At 56.0% G+C, this 18,933-nt stretch overlaps 2 protein-coding genes across 3 annotated transcripts; both read left to right on the plus strand.

Moving 5' to 3' along the window:
• Positions 1-505: 505 nt before the first annotated feature.
• Hrurf (HR upstream open reading frame) lies at positions 506-610 on the plus strand. Its single transcript, XM_042285119.1, has one exon. It carries the CDS (start codon positions 506-508, stop codon positions 608-610), a length of 105 nt encoding a protein of 34 aa, XP_042141053.1.
• Positions 611-628: 18 nt separating this feature from the next.
• Positions 629-18,439, plus strand: Hr (HR lysine demethylase and nuclear receptor corepressor). Of its 2 annotated transcripts, none has more exons than XM_006989105.4 (19): positions 629-757; positions 1,991-2,644; positions 3,341-4,130; positions 5,387-5,537; positions 5,635-5,822; positions 7,552-7,716; positions 9,229-9,318; positions 9,466-9,581; positions 11,120-11,201; positions 12,135-12,298; positions 12,432-12,668; positions 12,898-13,063; positions 13,271-13,340; positions 13,604-13,734; positions 13,871-13,990; positions 14,089-14,204; positions 16,294-16,458; positions 16,843-16,971; positions 17,193-18,439. In XM_006989105.4, exons 2-19 carry the CDS (start codon positions 2,030-2,032, stop codon positions 17,253-17,255), a joined length of 3,558 nt encoding a protein of 1,185 aa, XP_006989167.4. In that variant the 5' UTR covers positions 629-757; positions 1,991-2,029; the 3' UTR covers positions 17,256-18,439. The 2 variants fall into 2 exon arrangements, with proteins under 2 accessions (XP_006989167.4, XP_042141052.2); XM_042285118.2 differs by having other exon boundaries at positions 7,549-7,716; positions 17,193-18,437.
• Positions 18,440-18,933: the final 494 nt, after the last annotated feature.

Below are 18,933 nucleotides of genomic sequence, written 5' to 3' on the forward strand. Positions count from 1 at the left end.
TCGGCAGGCGCCCGGGTGCCGCGGGGGGGAGGGGGAACAAAGGGCTCATTCTCCCCGTGCGCAGCCGGTGGCATCGCCGGGGCGTTGGCGGAAGCCCCCGGGGCTCAGAAGGGGGCAGGCCCAGGCGGGGCCGCCGAATCACGGGCTCCTGTTTCCCGCAGGGTGCTGGAGGAGGAAACCGGCGGAGCAGCTTCCCCACTCTCAGTTGCGCGTCTGGCGATGGCGATCAGAGGTCCTGCTGCGCTCTCCGCTGCGCTGTCCCTCCATTAGCCGCGCTGCGCGGTGCTGCGCCCTCGCTGGTGCCTCTCTTCTGGCTCACGGGATCGGCCCCCCACTTCCAGGCACGACCCCCTTCCCCGGCCCCTCGGCCTTTCCCCCCACTCAGCCATCTCCGATCCGGGGCGCGCGTTCCCCCCGGCCCGGTTCCTTCTCTCCCTCCGGGGACACCCGCTCCCTAGCCCCGGCCCGACCCTCCCCAAAGCGCAGCACGGAGTCTCGGCGTCCCATGGCGCAACCCACAGCCGTGGCCCAGAAGCTGGTGCGGCCCATCCGCGCCGTGTGCCGCATCCTGCAAATCCCGGAGTCCGACCCCTCCAACCTGCGGCCCTAGAGCGCCCCCGACGCCCGGGGTGAAAGAAAGCGCGAGCGCGCTGAGCAGAAAGAGGGAGAACGCCCCGAAGCCGGCCCATGGGGAGCGAGTGCCCAGCGCCGGCCAGCACGACCGCCGCCCACACCGCGCCCGGCCTGTGAAGCCCAGGTAAATGCCGAGAGGGGGCGCCTTCTGGGGTACTTGTAATGGGGGGTTATGAGCCCATCCCAAGGTGCAGAGGGGAGTGAAGTGCCGGTGCCACTCTGGACTGGACCTCGCTCATTAACATGAAAAAGTTAGAATGCCCAACTAAGGGGGCTGAACCGCACGCAGGCTGCAGCTCCAAAAATTCCTGGCACCTCCGCCAAGGATCCCGTATATCCATCCCTCTTGGGGCTTCCTCGGGCGGGCCAGGGGGACTGCTCCGGGAGAGTGCCGCTGATCTGGTGCCACCTGTCATCCTGGTCCCTCGCATGCGTGTTCAATTTTCCCTCGCTTGCGTATCTCTGGGGCCCAGCCTGCTTTCCCCGCCTCCTTCCCTCCCCCCTCCAAGCTGCAGTTCGCAGCTGAGCCCGGCACTGTCCCATCCAAGTCTGAAACCTCTTAATTCTTTCTCACATGCTAGTTTACCCCTCCCTCCCCTTGGGAGCCCAGATCCTACCACCTCCCCCGCCCCCAGCAGCCGTCCTGGTACTGTGTTGGAGATGCCAAGACACTAGAGCCCACCAAGGGGCAGAGTCAGGCAGCCCAGGTGTAGGGAGAGACACCAGCCAGCAGCCCTGGCTAGCTGCCCTGCCCAGGGACTCCATCCAGCCTGCCAGGCCTGAACATCCCAGTCTTGCAAGCCTGGTGGGAGCTGGAGATGGGGGTGGGAAAGCAGCACCCCCAAAACCACAGACTGGGGTTTAGAAAGAGTCCTCTGTGTCCCAAGTCCCACTTTTACACACGGGGACACTGGAGCCCGGAGGAGAAAACGATCCACTGAGCATCCGCAGAGCAGGTGATACAGGGTCAGAGCCGGGATCCAGCCTCCCTGGCCTCCCAGTTGAGTCCTTGTGCTAAGCTAGCCTTTTGCAGGCTTGCTTCCTATCCATTTCCAAGACTTGTAACCAGGTTTCTAGCTCCATAAGGGTAGAACCTCTCACCCTAGAAGCAACAACCTTCCGTTGAATTTGGACCCCCAAATTCAGATAGGGGTCAGAACTTAGGAAAACGTATTAACTTCCGGCCATGAAGCAGAATCCCTTTGGCCACATGGGGAGAGCTGCTTTGTGCCGTACTGTGGCCTGGCACTTGCTTTACTGGTTTGTTTGAGTCACTTTGGTATTCCCAGGGTGGTGCCCACAGTAAGGTACATGGGGCATGTGCCTAAAGAGTTCATGCTTTGCCCTTACACTCCAGGAACCCCCCCTGGGAGAGCCCCATGAGGGCAGGAGAGTGATGGAGAGTATGCCCAGCTTCCTGAAGGACACCCCAGCCTGGGAGAAGACAGCCCCTGAGAACGGCATTGTGGGACAGGAGCTCGGTACCCCACCACAGGATGGCTTGCGCCATGGGGCACTGTGCCTAGGAGAACCTGCTGCTCCCTTTTGGAGGGGCGTCCTGAGCACTCCGGACTCCTGGCTCCCTCCTGGCTTCCCCCAAGGCCCCAAGGACACGCTCTCACTGGTAGAGGGCGAGGGTCCTCGGAATGGGGAGAGGAAGGCCAGCTGGCTGGGCAGCAAGGAAGGACTGCGCTGGAAGGAAGCGATGCTGGCCCACCCACTGGCCTTCTGTGGGCCAGCGTGCCCACCTCGCTACGGCCCCCTGTTACCTGAGCATAGTAGTGGCCACCCCAAGAGTGACCCTGTGGCCTTTCGGCCCTTGCACTGCCCTTTCCTGCTGGAGACCAAGATTCTAGAGCGAGCTCCTTTCTGGGTTCCCACCTGCTTGCCGCCCTACCTAATGTCCAGCCTGCCCCCAGAGCGTCCATATGACTGGCCTTTGGCCTCTCACCCCTGGGTATATTCCGGGGGCCAGCCAAAAGTGCCCTCTGCCTTCAGCTTAGGCGGCAAGGTGAGTGACGGGACAGTGGGTGCATGGGGTTCAGTTGTCCCAGCCCTGGAGACAAACCTAAACACTGAGCAGCTCTAGCTCCTTGCCCTTCCCTTCCCTGCCCTTGGGCCTCTTCAGCCATTGACTCACCCAGGATCAGGACTTAGAGACTGCTCATGGAATGTGTAGCCTGATCCTGCGGGCCAAGAGTGGGTGAGAGGTGCAGTCCTCATGGCCTGTTTCTAGGGCTCCTTCCTGACAGGCTACCCTAGATGCCTAGAATGAGATTTTTAAGTGTTTGGAGAGCAAGGATGGGCATCATAGTGTATGCCTATGAGGCAGAAAGGTTGTGAGTCCCATGCTAGCCTGGACTCCATAGAAAGATCCTTTCTCTAAAACCAAAACAAACAAAGGCCCACGTGGGTCCAAGCGGAATTCTCTAGTAGGTCCTGACATCCTATTGCCATGGCAAGCATTAGCCCTTCAGCCCCTGGATCCTGGAGGACTCTAAGAAAGCTTGGGAGAAGATCAAGGGGGAGCCCAGCGGGGTAGGAGAGCCACCTGGGGAGGCACCACTTGCCTGCCAGTGCATGAGTTCACTGTTGACGCCTTCGACCTGTGTTTTATTTTTCATAGCTGCTGCTCTCAGTCCCGCCTGTTTCTTTTAAATGCCGAGAAGCTACGCCAGCATTAACTTAGCCCTTTCTCCTCTTTCAGGGCTTCTACCACAAGGATCCGGACATCCTCAGGCCAGCAAAGGGACCCTTGGCAGTGTCAGAGCCTGGGTTGGTGGGCTTAGCCCCTGGTGGGCATCTCCAGCGAGCTTGTGAGGCAGAAGGTCCCTCACTTCACCAGAGGGATGGGGAGACAGGCACTGGCAGGCAGCAGAACCTTTGCCCGCTTTTCTTGGGGTACCCAGACACTGTTCCTCGGACCCCCTGGCCCTCGTGTCCCCCAGGCCTAGTTCACACTCTCGGCAACATTTGGGCCGGGCCAGGAAGCAATAGCCTTGGGTATCAGCTGGAACCACCAGTCACACCAAGATGCCCGTCTCCTGGAGCTCCCATTCCTACGGGCGGCTGTTGCTCATCCCACCTAACTGCCCGAGAGGGGGATCTTGGCCCCTGTCGGAAATGCCAGGATAGCCCAGAGAGGGGTGCCAGTGGGTCAGGTGAATCCAGCGAAGAGAGGAGCAAGGTTGACTCCAGGGCCTGCCCCCCAAGCCATCACACCAAGCTAAAGAAGACCTGGCTCACACGCCACTCAGAACAGTTTGAGTGCCCAGGTGGTTGTCCTAAGAAGGAAGAGAGTCAGGCCACTGGGATCCGGGCACTCAAGAGGGCAGGCAGTCCAGAGGTTCAGGGAGCAGCAAGAGGCCCGGCCCCCAAACGCCCATCCCACCCTTTCCCAGGCACTGGGAGGCAGGGGGCCAGGGCTTGGCAGGAGGTACCAGACACATCCACAGGAAGCAAGGCGGAGGAGGCCCAGCGGCAAGAGGAGCAGAGAGGTAAGGGGATGGTAGGCTGGCTGCAGGGGCCCCATTGAAGGAGGGGCGACCGGGCTGGGCCTTTACAGGGCACTGAAGTCCATAGGCCTTTGTGATGGGTCCTACTAAGATGCCAGGGTTCCTTCCCGAACCACCATGGTTCTCTGGCTCCTGGGATTGGCCATCACAGCTTTCTAGCCAGCGGTTCCCATCCCCGCCTCTTGGTGAGTTGTTGTTGTTGGCGGCAATTCAATGGCATGGTTCAGAGCAGGGGGCTCCAGAGACAGCATCTGCTTCCTGACATGCTGATCAGTACCTGCGGCCTGAAGGAAGAAGTTGCTTCACCTCTGAGAACCCTCGTTCCCTCATCTGGAGTGGGAGTAAAGATGGTCCCTACCTCATGACGACTACAGGAAGGAACAGACGGCTCATCAGGACACAGGAGATCTCATGGCGCCTAGTAAACAATACGTGTCCGATGCCATGGTTATTTGCACCACAAATCCTAGTTTAGGCATTGCCTCTCCCGAAGGACCACTGTCTCTTGGCCAGCTGAATCGTGGAGACTCAGTTTGGACTTTCCAGCATGACAGCCTTTTGGATACACCATGGACTCTTCTGCTACACTGTGTCCTTCACAGAGGGTTCCAGCAATCCTGGAGCCAGATTGGTTTCTGCAGGATCACCTCATTCTCAGCCTCTTGGACTGCTGGGCCCAGAGGACTGTCTCTACGACCTGACCTTAAAGCCTCTGCACCTGGCGTGGGTCTGTCTGCATCCTTGCACGCCTCAGTCTGGGCTGGGAAGTTGTTGGCCCCTCTGCCCGTCTTGGGTTACAGCACCTGTGTTCTGTGTTGAAACTCTGGCCTTCTCGCTTTCCGGTGCCCATCCATCCACGTTGGAGTCATCTCCTCAGGGTGTCGCATAGCCACTGAGCTTTTAGCCAACCTATCCAAAGTCTATACTGGCCGGATTCTGCACGTGTACGAGGACCATTGCTCAGGCTGCCCAAAGCTTTGGGTTGAACCTGCTAAACAATCCGTCAGCCTCTACCCCTGCCAGGGATATCTCCAGCTACTGTTCCGCCGTGTGTTGTGTGTGTGTGTGTGTGTGTGTGAAACTTATACCTGCCAGGTTCTCTTTCGAGTTCAGAATTAGTCCTCACAGATCTGGGGACCAGGGGATGAACTGGCTGCATGTGGACAGGGTGGGTGTCAGCATTGGCTAACGCAAGCCTCAGAAACCAGACTCCCTAAGCAGCTATAATGTCTCCTCAGGACCCCAAGACGGCAGGATTAGCCTCCAGGAATCCAGGCTTCAGGATACATCTTGCCACGCTCACTTAGCAGGTATCACTCAGTGCCAGAGTTGTGTCCCGGCAGCTGGAGATGCAGGCGTGCTGACCAGCCACTCTCAGAAATCACAGGGGTGAGTGTTGGCTCCTGGCTGCCACAGCCAGCAATGCCCCCCTCCTCCCCCCCACCGATGGGCTCCCTCCTCAAGCCCCCTTGCCTCTCCTCTCCAGGTTGCCCCTGGAAGAGAAACAGTTGGAGGAGGAGGGTTCCTCTGCCAGCTCCGAGGAGGCAGGAGGCTCCGACCCAGAAGCTCCCTTCAACCAGGGGCTGGCCAAGCACCTGCTGAGTGGTTTGGGCGACCGACTCTGCCGCCTGCTGCGGCGGGAGAGGGAGGCTCTTGCCTGGGCACAGCGTGAAGGTGAGCTGACCTCCCTCGTGGGCCTGCTCCTGCATGCCTCTCCCAACCCATGTGTACCAGTGCTTCGGGGTTCTCTGGCCTGCTCAGGAGAGCTCCGTCCTTCTCTATCCCCGTTCCTAGCTTGGACTGGGGTTTCTGGCCCTGGGTGGGGATCCTGCTGGGAAGTCTTAAAGACTTGACTCAGTCCGGTTCTCTGAGAACAATAGGGCTTGTAGGGAAACAGAGCCAGGACAAATGTCTCAAGAGCCTGGAAGGTGACGGGGCTTCAGAGAGGTGAAGGCCAGGGAAAGGCTCTAGAGTGATGAGGCTCATGGGCCTGGAAAGCTGGGCTGTGGGATTCAGGCTGAGGGTAGAGACTCAGCATTCAGCTGGGTCCTCAGATCCAGGCCACCCTTTCTGCAGCTCTTTCTAGCAATACTATGTATGATCTTTGTAAACCACAGCCCCGGGCCCACGAGTTACTCCCTGCCTGGAGATCCCCAGTGTCACCGTCCGTCGTTCTCCAGACAGGGCAGCCCCTAAGTTGGTTCAGTCATAAGCCAGCTCCTATAGGATCCTGCCACTCCCAGCCTGGATTCCTGGCATACATGCCACCCATCTTTCCCTTCCCGGATCACCAAGCTTGTCTGTGCCCTGGGGCCTTGGCACTGGCTCTTCCCTCTGGAATGCCCTGATCGTCCCTTCCTACCTGGTGGATAAGGTCTTACTCATCCTCTGGGGCCACTTTGTGAAGTTCCCCTGCACGTCACCCTCATCTTTCCGTGTTTTTTTCGGCCAGGAGCTCTGGAGTCATGACTCTGTGGGTTGTATCCCTGAGTGGGATGTGAACTCTGGGAGGGCAAGACCTATTCCTGAGAAACTCGGAATCTCCTGGGCCCACTTGGGACACCTTGACTGTGTGCTCGGGGCGGGGCCCTTCCCACCTACCAAGTCTGAACCTTGGCTCTTAAAAAAAAAAAAATCCCTTCCTTTGGGTAAAGGCAGGAGTGGCCTCTGAGGGTTTCCTCTTTTAATCTGCTAAGTTCCCTGGAGGGAAGGCCACCTGAGTAGCTGCTGTGTCTTTCCATTTCTGGTAGCAGTAGGGCTTGGGGGGGGGGGGGGAGGTGGATGGAAAAATGTGCTGGAAGTGGTGGTGTGGCTTAGTAATACAGGCACAGCTGGGGAGATCCCTGTGGCAAGGCCGGGGGTGGGGGGATGGGGGTGGGGCTGGCCTGGGGAGCTGAGGCCGCTGCTGCCCTGGGAGTGTTCCGGGGAGGATGGCTACTGCCAGGCAAGTATGTGGAGTAAAGTATGAGGACTGGCCAAAGTGCCTTCTTCTAGTGGCTCCCGGTAGAAATTGCTCTCGCCGCACCCCCCCCCCCCCCCCCCCCCGTTACTTCCTATTTGTCAGTGGTTCTCAACCTTCCTAACGCTGCGACCCTTTGATACAGTTCCTCGCGTGGTGGTGACCGCCCCTCCCCCCCCCCCCCCCCCCCCCCCCCCGCCATCCCCAACCATACACTTATTTTCGTTGCTACGCCCCTAACTGTAGTTTTGCTACTGTTATGAGTCATAATGTAAATATCTGATCTGCAGATGGTCTTAGGCGACCCCTGGGAAGGGTCGTTTGACGCCCCCCAAAAGGGGTGTCGACGACAACGATGCCCAGGCTGAGAACCACTGCTGCCTGTGGCGGTCCTCCCCAGGGGGCGTGTCCTTGAGCCCTCTGACCCTGTTCTGTGGTCAGCAGGCCAGGGGCCAGCCACGACAGAGGACAGCCCAGGCATTCCACACTGCTGCAGCCGTTGCCAGCACGGACTTTTCAACACCCACTGGAGATGTCCCCACTGCAGCCGCCGGCTGTGTGTAGCCTGTGGGCGCATAGCCGGAGCTGGGAAGACCAAGGAGAAAGCAGGTGAGGAAAACCAGACTTGCTTTATTTTACTTATTTATTTATTTTGGTTTTTCCGAGACAGGGTTTCTCTGTGTAGCTTTGCGCCTTTCCTGGAACTCGCTCTGTAGACCAGGCTGGCCTCGAACTCACAGAGATCCGCCTGCCTCTGCCTCCCGAGTGCTGGGATTAAAGGCGCGCATGCCACCACCGCCCGACCAGATTAGCTTCTTTTAGACGTGTTTTATTTTATATGTACGTGTGTTTTGTCTGAGTGTATGTGTGTGTACCACATGTGTGCCTGCTGCCTGTGGAGGTCAGAAGACGGGGGTCAGAGCCCCTGAAACCAGAGTTATAGACACTTATGAACTGCCACGGGCATGGTGAGAACTGAACCCGGTCAACAAATGCTCTTAACCACCGAGCCATCTCTCCAGCCCATTTCTTACCCACTTTTTAAAGAAGTCAAGTACCTGGGCACCGGGGGTCTGAGTTCGGTCCGTTCTGACCAAGCAAACAGGAGGCTCTCAGTTCAGATCCCACATCAAGTCTGGACATGGTGGCCTAGCACTGGGGGACCAGAGACAGGCAGATTCCCGGAGCTCATGGGCCAGCCAGCCTGGCTGAATTAATGAACTCCAGGTTCAGTGAGAGATCTAGCCTGAAAGGATAAGGTCCACACACATACATGCATTTGCGTGTACACACACAAGTGCGTGCACACACAAGTGAGCGCACACACAGAAGCCAGAAGCTCTCTGCTTCTCACTTTGATCAGCTTCCACGTTAACACAGTGACATGGCTGTGACTGTCTTCATTTTCCACGTAAGAATAACTCAGAGAGGATCAATCAATGACCTGCCCAAGGCCCCAAAGCAAGTCAACGTTATAGCCAAGATTTTAGACTCAGGTCTGCTGATTCAGTTCCATCCTTGGCAAGGTTTTCAGCTTTCACTCCCTTGGCTCAACTTGACCACTTCAGGTCTTGGAGTTTCCCAGGGTTCCAGTAGACATGGCTAAAAAGAGTTCTAGAATCAGATACATTCTTATATGACCACCCTGGGATCTTCAATTATAAATATTTATTTATTTATTTATTGACTGATTTGTGTGTGTGTGTGTGTGTGTGTGTGTGAGAGAGAGAGAGAGAGAGAGAGAGAGAGAGAGAGAGAGAGAGAGAGAGAGAGAGAGAGAGGACATCTTTTGGGAATCAGTTCTCTCCTTCCACCATGTGAGTCTTGGGAATCAAACTCAGGTCCTTAGGCTTGGTGGCACGTGCCTCTACCTGCCGAGCCATCTCACAGACCCCCACCTTCGGGTCCTGCAAAGCATGCAGCATATGCATTCCAAAGCCTCTGCGTTCCAAAAGCAAAGGAGTCTATGATGTTACATAGACCCAGCCTTCCCAGCAAGCCCTTGCCCTGTGGCTTGCTGAACTCCTGATTTACATATCATGTATTTGGCCTTCTTCCTTGACCTTAACCTGTGGTTACCTTGCTTTCTGGACCTGCAGCTCCTCTCTTCCTACCCCACAGGCTCTCGGGAGCAGCACACAGAGGAGTGTGCCCAGGAGGCTGGGCATGCTGCCTGTTCCCTGATTCTGACCCAGTTTGTCTCCAGCCAGGGTGAGCCATCGTGGAGGGGTGGGGCGGGCAGTGGGTGGGTCCTGAGGGAGACAGTCATACTGTCTCGTTGTTCCTGACCCTGGTGACATGGTCTCCCGGTTGGTGAGGCCAGGCTGCTCCATCTCCACCCCTCTTCTTCACACTCAGCGCTGGCAGAACTGAGCACTGGGATGCACCAGGTCTGGGCCAAGTTTGACATCCGGGGGCACTGTTTCTGCCAAGTGGATGCCCGAGTGTGGGCCCCGGGGGATGGGGGTCAGCAGGTAAGAACCAGGGCGTGATCCCAGCGACAAGCACCAGCTGGTGGGCCCCAGGATGGAGCAGTGTGCATGTATATGACTGACCTCGTGGGGTGGGGTGGAGTGGGGTTGGCCTTCCTCTCTTGGTGGGGATGCAGAGGGACATAGAAACTGATGGAACACGCTATTTCCCACGTTTCCAGGAAGCAGGATCCCAACATTGACTCTAGAATGTGCCTGTTCCCTCCATCCCCTACCACAAATCCTCTCCCTGCTCCCTAGAGTCCTGCCTCACCTGGTTCGTCTTCGAGGCCAGCCCTCACAACTTTATCTCACCACTGCCAGCCCAGCCACGGGTCCTTTCTGGCTCAGTGTCAATCCACCTTCTCAGTAGCCCTGGCACCTCCCTCATGGCAGGCACTGTACAGGCACTGAGGAAAAAAAATTTTTTCACTTGAAAAAAATTATTCACTTGAGAAAGAGTTAATTCTGGGTATGGACACTTTTAACATTTTTTTATGTGGGGGAGGGGCACAGCCCATGCCAAGGCACACACATGGAGGTCAGGGGACAACTTGTGAGAGTTGGTTCTTTCCTTTCTAACGTGTGGGTTCTGGGGATTGAACTCAGGCTTGGCGGGTGCCCTTACCTTCTGAGTCGTCTTGCTGACCCTATAAGGGTATTTTATGAACTGGGCATGATGGCACATGTCTTAGACGGTGGAGGCAGGAGAAATAGGAGCTTGAGACTAGCCTAGTTACAGGGAGATTGTCTCATAAAAACCAAGAGCTGGGATGTTGCTAGGTGCCAGAATGCTTCCCTGGCATGCCTAAGGCCCTGGGTTCCATCGCAGCATGGAAAAACGAAAGGTACATTTTATTGTTGTGTGGAGTTTGGTTTTGTTTTTTTGTTGGTTCTTTGAGACAAAGTTTTTCTGGGTAGTTTTGGTTCCTGTCCTGGATCTCACTCTGTAGACCGGGTTGGCCTCGAACTCACAGAGATCCACCTGGCTCTGCCTCCCGAGTGCTGGGATTAAAGGTGTGCGCCACCGCCGCCGTCACCACCACCCACCCAGGGAAGTTTGTTTTTCCAAAGATAAGGTCTTTCATCCTAGGATAGCTGAGATTTGCAGTCCATCTGCCTTGACCTCCAGAGTACAAGGATTACAAACGTATGCCACTATACCTGGCTGAAAAATACGTTTTAAATACCAGACATTGCCATACATCCTTTATAGACAATTCAGAAAATATAGATAAGTAAGAAAATAACGCTGACCTCTTAAATTGCCATTAACGTTTTGACTTTTCCCAGTTACTTGTCTGTGCATTTATTTGTGTCTGCTTTAACACATGTTTAGACCATGCCCTGTAGAGAAGTACATAGCAGCTTTATTTTCTCTATTAACTCTACATACCATAACATTTCACTCCCTTGCCAACAACTTTAGGACCTAGAAGAACACATTGTTAATTCTTGACCATTGAATTCAGTTGTGTCTACCAGTTCTAAAATCTCTGTTTGGGTTCGGGGGTGGTGGTGCTGGTGTATGGGTTCAACAGAAAGAACCAACAGAGAAAACTGCCCCAGCTCCACAACCTTCCTGCAATGGAGATTCCAATGGGACCAAGGACATCAAAGAAGGTGAGTGGCTGTTTCCTCCTCCCCCATGCTCCTTGGATGGGGAGTACGGGAGGGCAGTGAGGGAATAAAAGTCTCCGGAAGAAATTTGGCAACACTTTGGCAATCAGCTCCCTCCCGCTGAGGCACATGAAGCAGAATCTCCATGCCCTCATCTCAGGACCGTACCCTGACTCCCCCAGCCAGACCTCCTATTATTTATTTATGCATTCATTCGTTTATCGTATGTGCGTGGAGACGGTCGGGGATCCTGCTCTATCACTCTCCGCCTTAGTCCCTAGAGACAGGGTGTCCCTCTGAACCTGAAGCTAGGCTGGTGGCCAGCAAACCTGAGCGATGCCTCCTGTCTCTGAGTCACCCCCCCCCCCCAACCCAAGAGCTGAGGCGGCAGGCATGACCGTGCCTGTTTTCGGTTTTTGTTTGTTTGTTTTGCCGTGCGTGTTAAGAGATTTGAACTTAGGTTCTTGGCTTACACAGAAATGCTGTGCTTACCTGCTGAGCTGTTTTCCAGTCCCAGACTCCCATTCTGAGCCACTTTTTTTAAAAAAAAAATATAATTTATTCCTTTTGTTTGTTTATGTGCATTGGTGTTTTGCCTACATGTAGGTCTGTGTGAGGATGCCAGGTCCCCTGGAACCGGAGTTAGAGACAATTGCAGAGCTGCCATGTGGGTGCTGGGAATTGAACCGGGGTCCTCTGGAAGAGCAGCCGGTGCACTTAACCTCTGAGCCATCTCTCCAGCCCCTGAGCCACCTATCTTAGAGGCGCTGCCACGTGTAGGAAGGCAGGGGTGGGATGGCACCCAGACAGAGCAGAGTAATGTTGGGGGAAGGCTGAGGAGAGAGAGCAGGCGTGGCCAGGGGATGAACGGACATCTCTTCGAGATACAGGCGAAAGGCCAAATGGAAAGTTGCTCACCATTTTCTTCTCCAACAGAGACCCCAGACTCCACTGAGACCCCCGCAGAGGAGCGTGCTAGCCGATCACCCCTTCCCTGCCCCTCTCTCTGTGAACTGCTAGCCTCCACTGCGGTCAAACTCTGCCTGGGGCATGAGCGGATTCACATGGCCTTTGCGCCCGTCACCCCGGCTCTGCCCAGTGTGAGCAAGGGCTCAGAGGGAGGGCTAAGAGCCTGAGGAGCCGAGGCTGGGTGGCCATGCCTATGTGGCTGAATCGGTCCTGAGCCTTCTTGCCTCGCCCCCCCCCCCGCCCCCCATCCCTGCCTCCCCACAGGATGACCGCATTACCAACATCCTGGACAGCATTATCGCCCAGGTAGTAGAACGGAAGATCCAGGAGAAAGCCTTGGGGCCAGGCCTTCGAGCGGGACCAGGCTTACGCAAGGGCCTGAGCCTGCCCCTGTCACCGGTGCGAACCCGGCTGTCTCCTCCTGGGGCTTTGCTGTGGCTACAGGAGCCCAGGCCTAGGCATGGCTTTCACCTCTTCCAGGAACACTGGCGGCAGGGCCAGGTAAGCTGGCCTGCCTCTCCCTTCCCAGTGCTATATGGCCTCACCTGCCTCACAGGGTCCTGGTCCCCAGGCTCAGGGTGCCCTGGTGTTCGGAGGTTGGTCTGTCCCCGGCTCCTCCCCCACTGTTCTGAAGCTGCCACAGCATGCCCCCGCCTGACTGCCATGAGCTTCTCCCCCCCCAGCCCCCCCCCCCCCAATTCTTGTGTCCTTCTTTTTTTCTCCTCTGCAGCCTGTGTTAGTATCGGGCATCCAGAAGACGCTGAGAGTTAGCCTCTGGGGAATGGAAGCTCTTGGGACACTTGGTGGCCAGGTGCAGACACTGACTGCCCTCGGGCCTCCCCAGCCCACAAGCATGGACAGCACGGCATTCTGGGAAGGATTCTCTCACCCTGAGAGTAAGTATTCCTGACATGGGGTAGAGGGAGCTGGGAGCAGGTCCCTGAGGGGTCAGGTATCAAGGGAACCCTTGGTAGCTCCAGAGGCAGCTAGAAGCTAGGTTTGAGGTAGAAACTGAACTTAGGTTTGGCTGCCACAGGGACAGGAAGGAGTCTCTGGGCCAAAAGATTCCACCTTGGGTCACTGACATCTGTCTCTTTCCTTAGCACGTCCAAAGTTAGACGAGGGCTCTGTCCTCCTGCTACACCGAACCCTGGGGGACAAGGATGCTAGCAGGTATGTACGGTACCAAAGACTAACCCAGCCACCAGCAATCTGCTCCTCACCCTTCACCCTTAATGTCCAGGCTGTCTAAAGGGGCTTAGAATGGAAGTCTAGTTAGAGCAGGGGGCGGAGGGGCCGGGGGGTGTCTCTTTGGGGGAGTGATAGAAATTCCTGGGGGGATGGGCTTTGCCCTCTGAATGTGGGAAGCTATGATGGGTCTCAGTGTCTGAATTGGACTTCCTATGCATGATTCCCCTCCCAACCCCTGTCCCCAGGGTGGAGAACCTTGCCTCCAGCCTTCCACTCCCAGAGTACTGTGCCCACCAAGGGAAACTCAACCTAGCTTCCTACCTCCCCCTGGGCCTCCCCCTGCATCCATTGGAGCCCCAGCTCTGGGCAGCCTATGGTGAGTGCCCTCTCACTCCCGCCCCTCCCCACCTCTGCCTTATCTAACATCTTAGGGCACGGGGGCATCTGTGCCTTAGGGCTGACACTCCGTCTCTTATTTAATCCCCAACTATCCTCGCTCTGCCTCCATGCAGGTGTGAGCCCACACCGTGGACACCTGGGGACCAAGAACCTATGTGTAGAGGTGTCTGACCTAATCAGTATCCTGGTGCACGCCGAGGCACAGCTGCCTGCCTGGCACCGCGCACAGAAAGGCAAGTCCTTGGGCTGGCGACACCAGCAAGTCAAACTGTCAGTGATAACGCGTGCCTTTGCCTACCCTGGGCTCACCTGAGCCTTCTTTCTCCCGCAGATTTCCTCTCAGGCCTGGATGGGGAGGGGCTCTGGTCTCCAGGTAGCCAGACCAGCACTGTGTGGCACGTGTTCCGGGCCCAGGATGCCCAGCGCATCCGTCGCTTTCTCCAGATGGTGAGGAGGGAGGGAGCTCAGAGCCCACCCCTTTGTCCCCGCATAGCTAAGACGTTCATTGCCCGTGTCTTGTGTGTGCTCCCATCTCCTGTGACCTCGCTGCTTACCCTAGTCCTGAAGGTGAGTTAGCCAGACTCGGGTAGACAGGTGCAGAGAGAGCAGATCGGAAGTCTGATTTTCTGGTGGGGCTCGGAGAGAGGAGAGGATACAGCAGGGAAGTCAGAATCTACTGAAGAGATGAGGCAATAGCTGTAGAATGGGCTTTGGTGTATTGTCTCAGTGAACGGGTATCCTCCTCTTCCTCACTCTTGAGCTAGGCAGGGACAGCTGCTTTCCCATTTTTATGCATGGGAAAACTGAGGCTTAGTGGTAACCCTAGGATCTGCGCTTACATTTATTCTAACTCTAGGTTACTACCCTGTATTCCTCTTGGGAACAGGAAGTCTCTCTCCCCTTGCTCAGCTCCAGGGCTAAGAGACTGGTGAACAGCTGCTCCCTTTCCTGCAATTCATACTGTGAGGAGAGACTTCTAGGGAGGCGCTGGCCATGAAGAGGGCTGAGGGAGGAAGGTGGGCGCACCTACCCACCAGGATAGGTACCTAGTGGTAGAGCAGGGAGAGAAGAAGGCAGAAAACTCTAGAAGGACAGGGGAGATGGGAGGCCAGGGTATGGTAGGCTGAGACAGAAGAATCATGCGCTCGAGGCTAGCCTAAGCTATATAATGAGACCCTGTCTCAAAAGTAAATAAACGGGCCAAGCATGGTGGCATATGCCTATAATCCCAGCACTTGAGAGGTAGAAACAGGAGGATCAGAAGTTCAGGGTCATCCTCAGCCTACAAGGTTGGTTTTAAGCTAGCCTGGGCTACATGAGCCGTCCCCCCCCCCCCCCCCCCGACTACCACTACCAAAAATAATACTACTAAGTAAAACAAATAAATGGTTGAGGTGGGCCTGGTGGTTTCAAAGTCCAGCCGAGTCCCAGCTGTCCTAGAGAAAAGATGTAAATGTCACCCCTGCTAAGCTGCACACAGACATGCAGGTGTTGATGTGGCGTTGTCCACCATGCACTGCACACCGGCACACACATCTGCAGATACACACCCAGATGCTGTGACTTGCAGAGAGGAGCCGACAAGAGCACCATCTTGAACAGATGGCCTTGTCTGCTCTGGGTGTGGTTGGCTGTTGGCAGTCCCATGTGGCCCCGTGGGGTGACTCATGGGGAGGTCTGAGGGGCGCTCTCTCACTGGGTGGCCTGTTACTAGTATAGCCCCAGGATGGACTCGAATCTTTGGAACCAAGGAGCCTTGGCATCCTCCTGGGACTCCTCCAGGGGATGTGGTTCACAAGCCTCCCCACCCCACCTCACCCCTGCCAGCACCCTTTCGATCCAGGGACAATGGCTGAGGTCCTAGCTGAAGGGGGTGAGTTTAGCTGGTGGCCAGTCGGAGCATGATGTTGGCGCTCACCTCTGCAGGTGTTCCCTGGGCACCTCTTCCGGTCTCCACTTGTCCCTGCCTGCCCATGGAGCTCCGGCTCCGCCTGGGCTGATGATGGTTCCCATAGCTCTGCCTGCTGCCGGGGCCTCAGCCTGTCCACCCACTGCGAGTCAGAACTTCTGTGTGGCCCTGCCCTTTCTGGATCCTGGATCGTCTCCCTGGGGGAAGCTACAGTTTCTCCACAATTTGGCTTATAATGCAGGCTGTTTACAAAAACTTAAGAATTCCTTGTGAATGGGGCTTGTGCAGGACATCTTCCTGGGTTTTGGAGAAAGGGACCAGTTGAGAGAACAAGTGGACAGGCCAGGGTCACAAAGGCTATGAAAGGCACATCCTAGGAAAAGCAGAGATTCAGATCCCTCCTCCCCAGCTTGAGTGTCTTTTGCTCTAAGCTCCTTCCAGCCCAACCTGGACCTACCCCCATCCTTTAGTACCAATCCCTCTCCGACCTCTTTCCTCCTCTGCCTGCCCTTCAAGACGGCTTCAGCATCCTAGTGCTCCTGGGCCTCCAAAGAGACCACAGCCCTTCCTCTCTGGAGTCCCTGCCTTCATTCCCATGGGTGTTCATGTCTCTTTCTCTTCTTTAAGGTGTGCCCAGCTGGAGCAGGGACCTTGGAGCCCGGCGCCCCAGGGAGCTGCTACTTGGATGCAGGATTGAGACGTCGGCTAAGGGAGGAATGGGGTGTGAGCTGCTGGACTCTGCTGCAAGCCCCTGGAGAGGCGGTGCTGGTGCCTGCCGGGGCACCCCATCAGGTGCTTCCCTGGTGGGTGGGGCCTAGCCGCAGATCCGAAGTAGCACGGACACCATATCAGAGTCATGATCACGCAGCCTTCCGTACCTGACAGACAGAAAGCTAGACAGGGCAGGAAGCCATGGAGATGGCAGAGCTGAGGGTCTTGAAGTCTTCAAAGCCATGTGGAACCTCTCTCCAGAGATCTGAGCTAGTCTGAGCCAACTCACTCAGCCCACCAGCATCCCCCAGGTCTTGTTCTGGTCATGTCCCATGGGATGCCTGGCACTGTAACCAGGGCTACTTCTTTCTGCAAGTTGCATGGGAAAGTAGACTTCTGAGGTCAGAGGGAAGAGTATGGCTTGAGCCCCGATTCACCTTCCTGCCTCTGTCCCCCACGGCACAGGTGCAGGGCCTGGTGAGCACCATCAGTGTCACCCAGCACTTCCTGTCTCCTGAGACCTCTGCCCTCTCTGCTCAGCTCTGCCACCAGGGAGCCAGCCTGCCCCCTGACCACCGGATGCTTTATGCCCAGGTGAGTGTGATACTGGCCAGCAGGCCGGATGTGCTGCGTCTCCTTGAGGTACAGCCTCAGTCGGCAGGACAGATCTGTCTGAACTGAGTGGGCCGCTAGCCTGTCAGTGCCAGAGAAAGGTGTCCTTGAGGAGGGTAGGGAGTGGGAACGTGAGGGTGGGGGCTGGACCATGACTGAAAATTCTGTCTTTTTTTTTTTTTTTTCTTTTTTCTTTTTCCTAGATGGATCGGGCTGTGTTCCAGGCAGTGAAGGTGGCTGTAGGGACATTACAGGAAGCTAAATAGGGGATCCTGATGCCTGGAGGGGTGGGTGGTGGGCAGGGAACCCAGGCGCTCAGTCTACGCATAACTTCAACAAGGAACGGGACTGGGGGATTTAGAGGGTGTGGGTCCGTTCCACAAATATCACTTTGGGCATCAGCAGGGAACCCTGTCCCTCACCTTGGCCCTGGCCCTAAAGGTAACAACTGGAGTGCCACGCGAGCATCTGCCTGCTCCGCCATGGCCTCCCTCTCCATGGTATCAGGTTCATACTGGGGGTAAATGACTCCTTCCAACCCCTGTGCTCCACCCCAGGGGATGGACACCCTTCCTTGGGGATGCTGGGGAATTGTTTTGGCTTAATCAGCGCCCCCTCCTGCCGCCTCATCCTGTGTTGTCCCTGGGCCCCCAGCTTTGCTACAGCTCACCATCATCCACATACATGGAGCTGCTGGATGGCCCTTCTGACTGTAGGTCTGCTGGATTGGGAGCCACAGAACTCTTCCCTAACAGAAGAGCTGTGGAGCTGGGGAGGAGGAGACGACCTCAGTTAACGGCCCAGGCTGGCTGGAGGGAACGCCATGGGCATGCCATTGTGTTCCTGCTTCTACCTCTCTGTTCCCAGTCTGTATTAAAATCAGTTGTTTGGGTGGCGGCTGCCAGCATAGGTTGACCTTACTCTGCCGGCCAGAGGGCCGGGGAGAGAAGGGCAAATACAGAAATCTGCTCTGGAGCAGAGGCCAGTGGACAGGGGCCATAGGGACAGGGGACCTGGAGACCTCAAATACCACTGCCAGATCTTTGGGAGGCCTGGACCCCTGGAGCTTCCTGGGGACTGAAGATGTCCCTGACTGTCAGCGGGAAAGGCAGAGTTCTAGGGTGCACTGGGACGGCCTCCCTGGGTGGCATCAGCCTGTGGAGATTACAAATCCCCCTGCCTCGGCCCCACCTGTCCTGTGTGCTCTGACCCGGAGAGACAGGAGAGCCCTTGTTCAGCCCAACTGCTCTTGGTGTCCAGGCCCCCCGAGACAGAGCTTCACTGCCTCAGACAGCTGACCCCCTACCCCGTGGCCCTTCTGGTAACGCTTGGCTTTTCTACCTCTCCCCTGTGTATCTCAGCCGCACAAACGCGCCCGCTCTTGTTATTCTTAACTGTTCCTGCTGTGGTTTGGGGATTTTTTTTAATTAAATAAACATTTTTATTATAAATATAACATCTGTTCAGAGCGTTTAGAAAACAACCGAGTCACCCACAGTCCTCTCTCGCCCGACCCAAGCATGGCTAGATTTTGCTGGATTTCCTTCTAGTGTTGTCTTCAGGGGATCTTGATTTCTTTCTTTTAAGCTGTGTTATCGCTGGGTGTGATGGGACACACCTGCTAAGCCCGATACTAGGGGAGATGGAGAAGCAAGAGGATCAGAAGTTCAAGGCCAGCCTTGGCTACATTGTGATTCTGAGACCAATTTGAGCTTCATGAGACCCCATCTTTAAAGTTAGGCTTCTTCTTCTTCTCTCTCTCTTTTTTTTTTTTAAGGATTAAAAGGAGTGGGGGAACTCTAGAGAACAGCCATGTTTTACTGTGCCCTTTTTATTTCATTTAAACCATCTCATTTAATCCCTGATGCTATTTTGAGGTGCAGACAATCTATTTCCATCTTACAGAAGAAACAGGGCAGTTTGGGACTAAATAAGTCACCCAAG

Source organism: Peromyscus maniculatus, chromosome 9, assembly GCF_049852395.1.
Source record: "Peromyscus maniculatus bairdii isolate BWxNUB_F1_BW_parent chromosome 9, HU_Pman_BW_mat_3.1, whole genome shotgun sequence".
Lineage (NCBI taxonomy): Eukaryota > Metazoa > Chordata > Mammalia > Rodentia > Cricetidae > Peromyscus > Peromyscus maniculatus.

Coding starts and splice junctions, on each gene's coding strand:
- Hrurf (XM_042285119.1), top strand. CDS start 506: ATGGCGCAACCCACAGCCGTGGCCCAGAAGCTGGTGCGGCCCATCCGC.
- Hr (XM_042285118.2), top strand. CDS start 2,030: ATGGAGAGTATGCCCAGCTTCCTGAAGGACACCCCAGCCTGGGAGAAG. Junction 4,131..5,386: donor GCGGCAAGAGGAGCAGAGAG/GTAAGGGGATGG, acceptor ATGTCTCCTCAG/GACCCCAAGACGGCAGGATT. Junction 5,823..7,548: donor TGCCTGGGCACAGCGTGAAG/GTGAGCTGACCT, acceptor TTCTGTGGTCAG/CAGGCCAGGGGCCAGCCACG.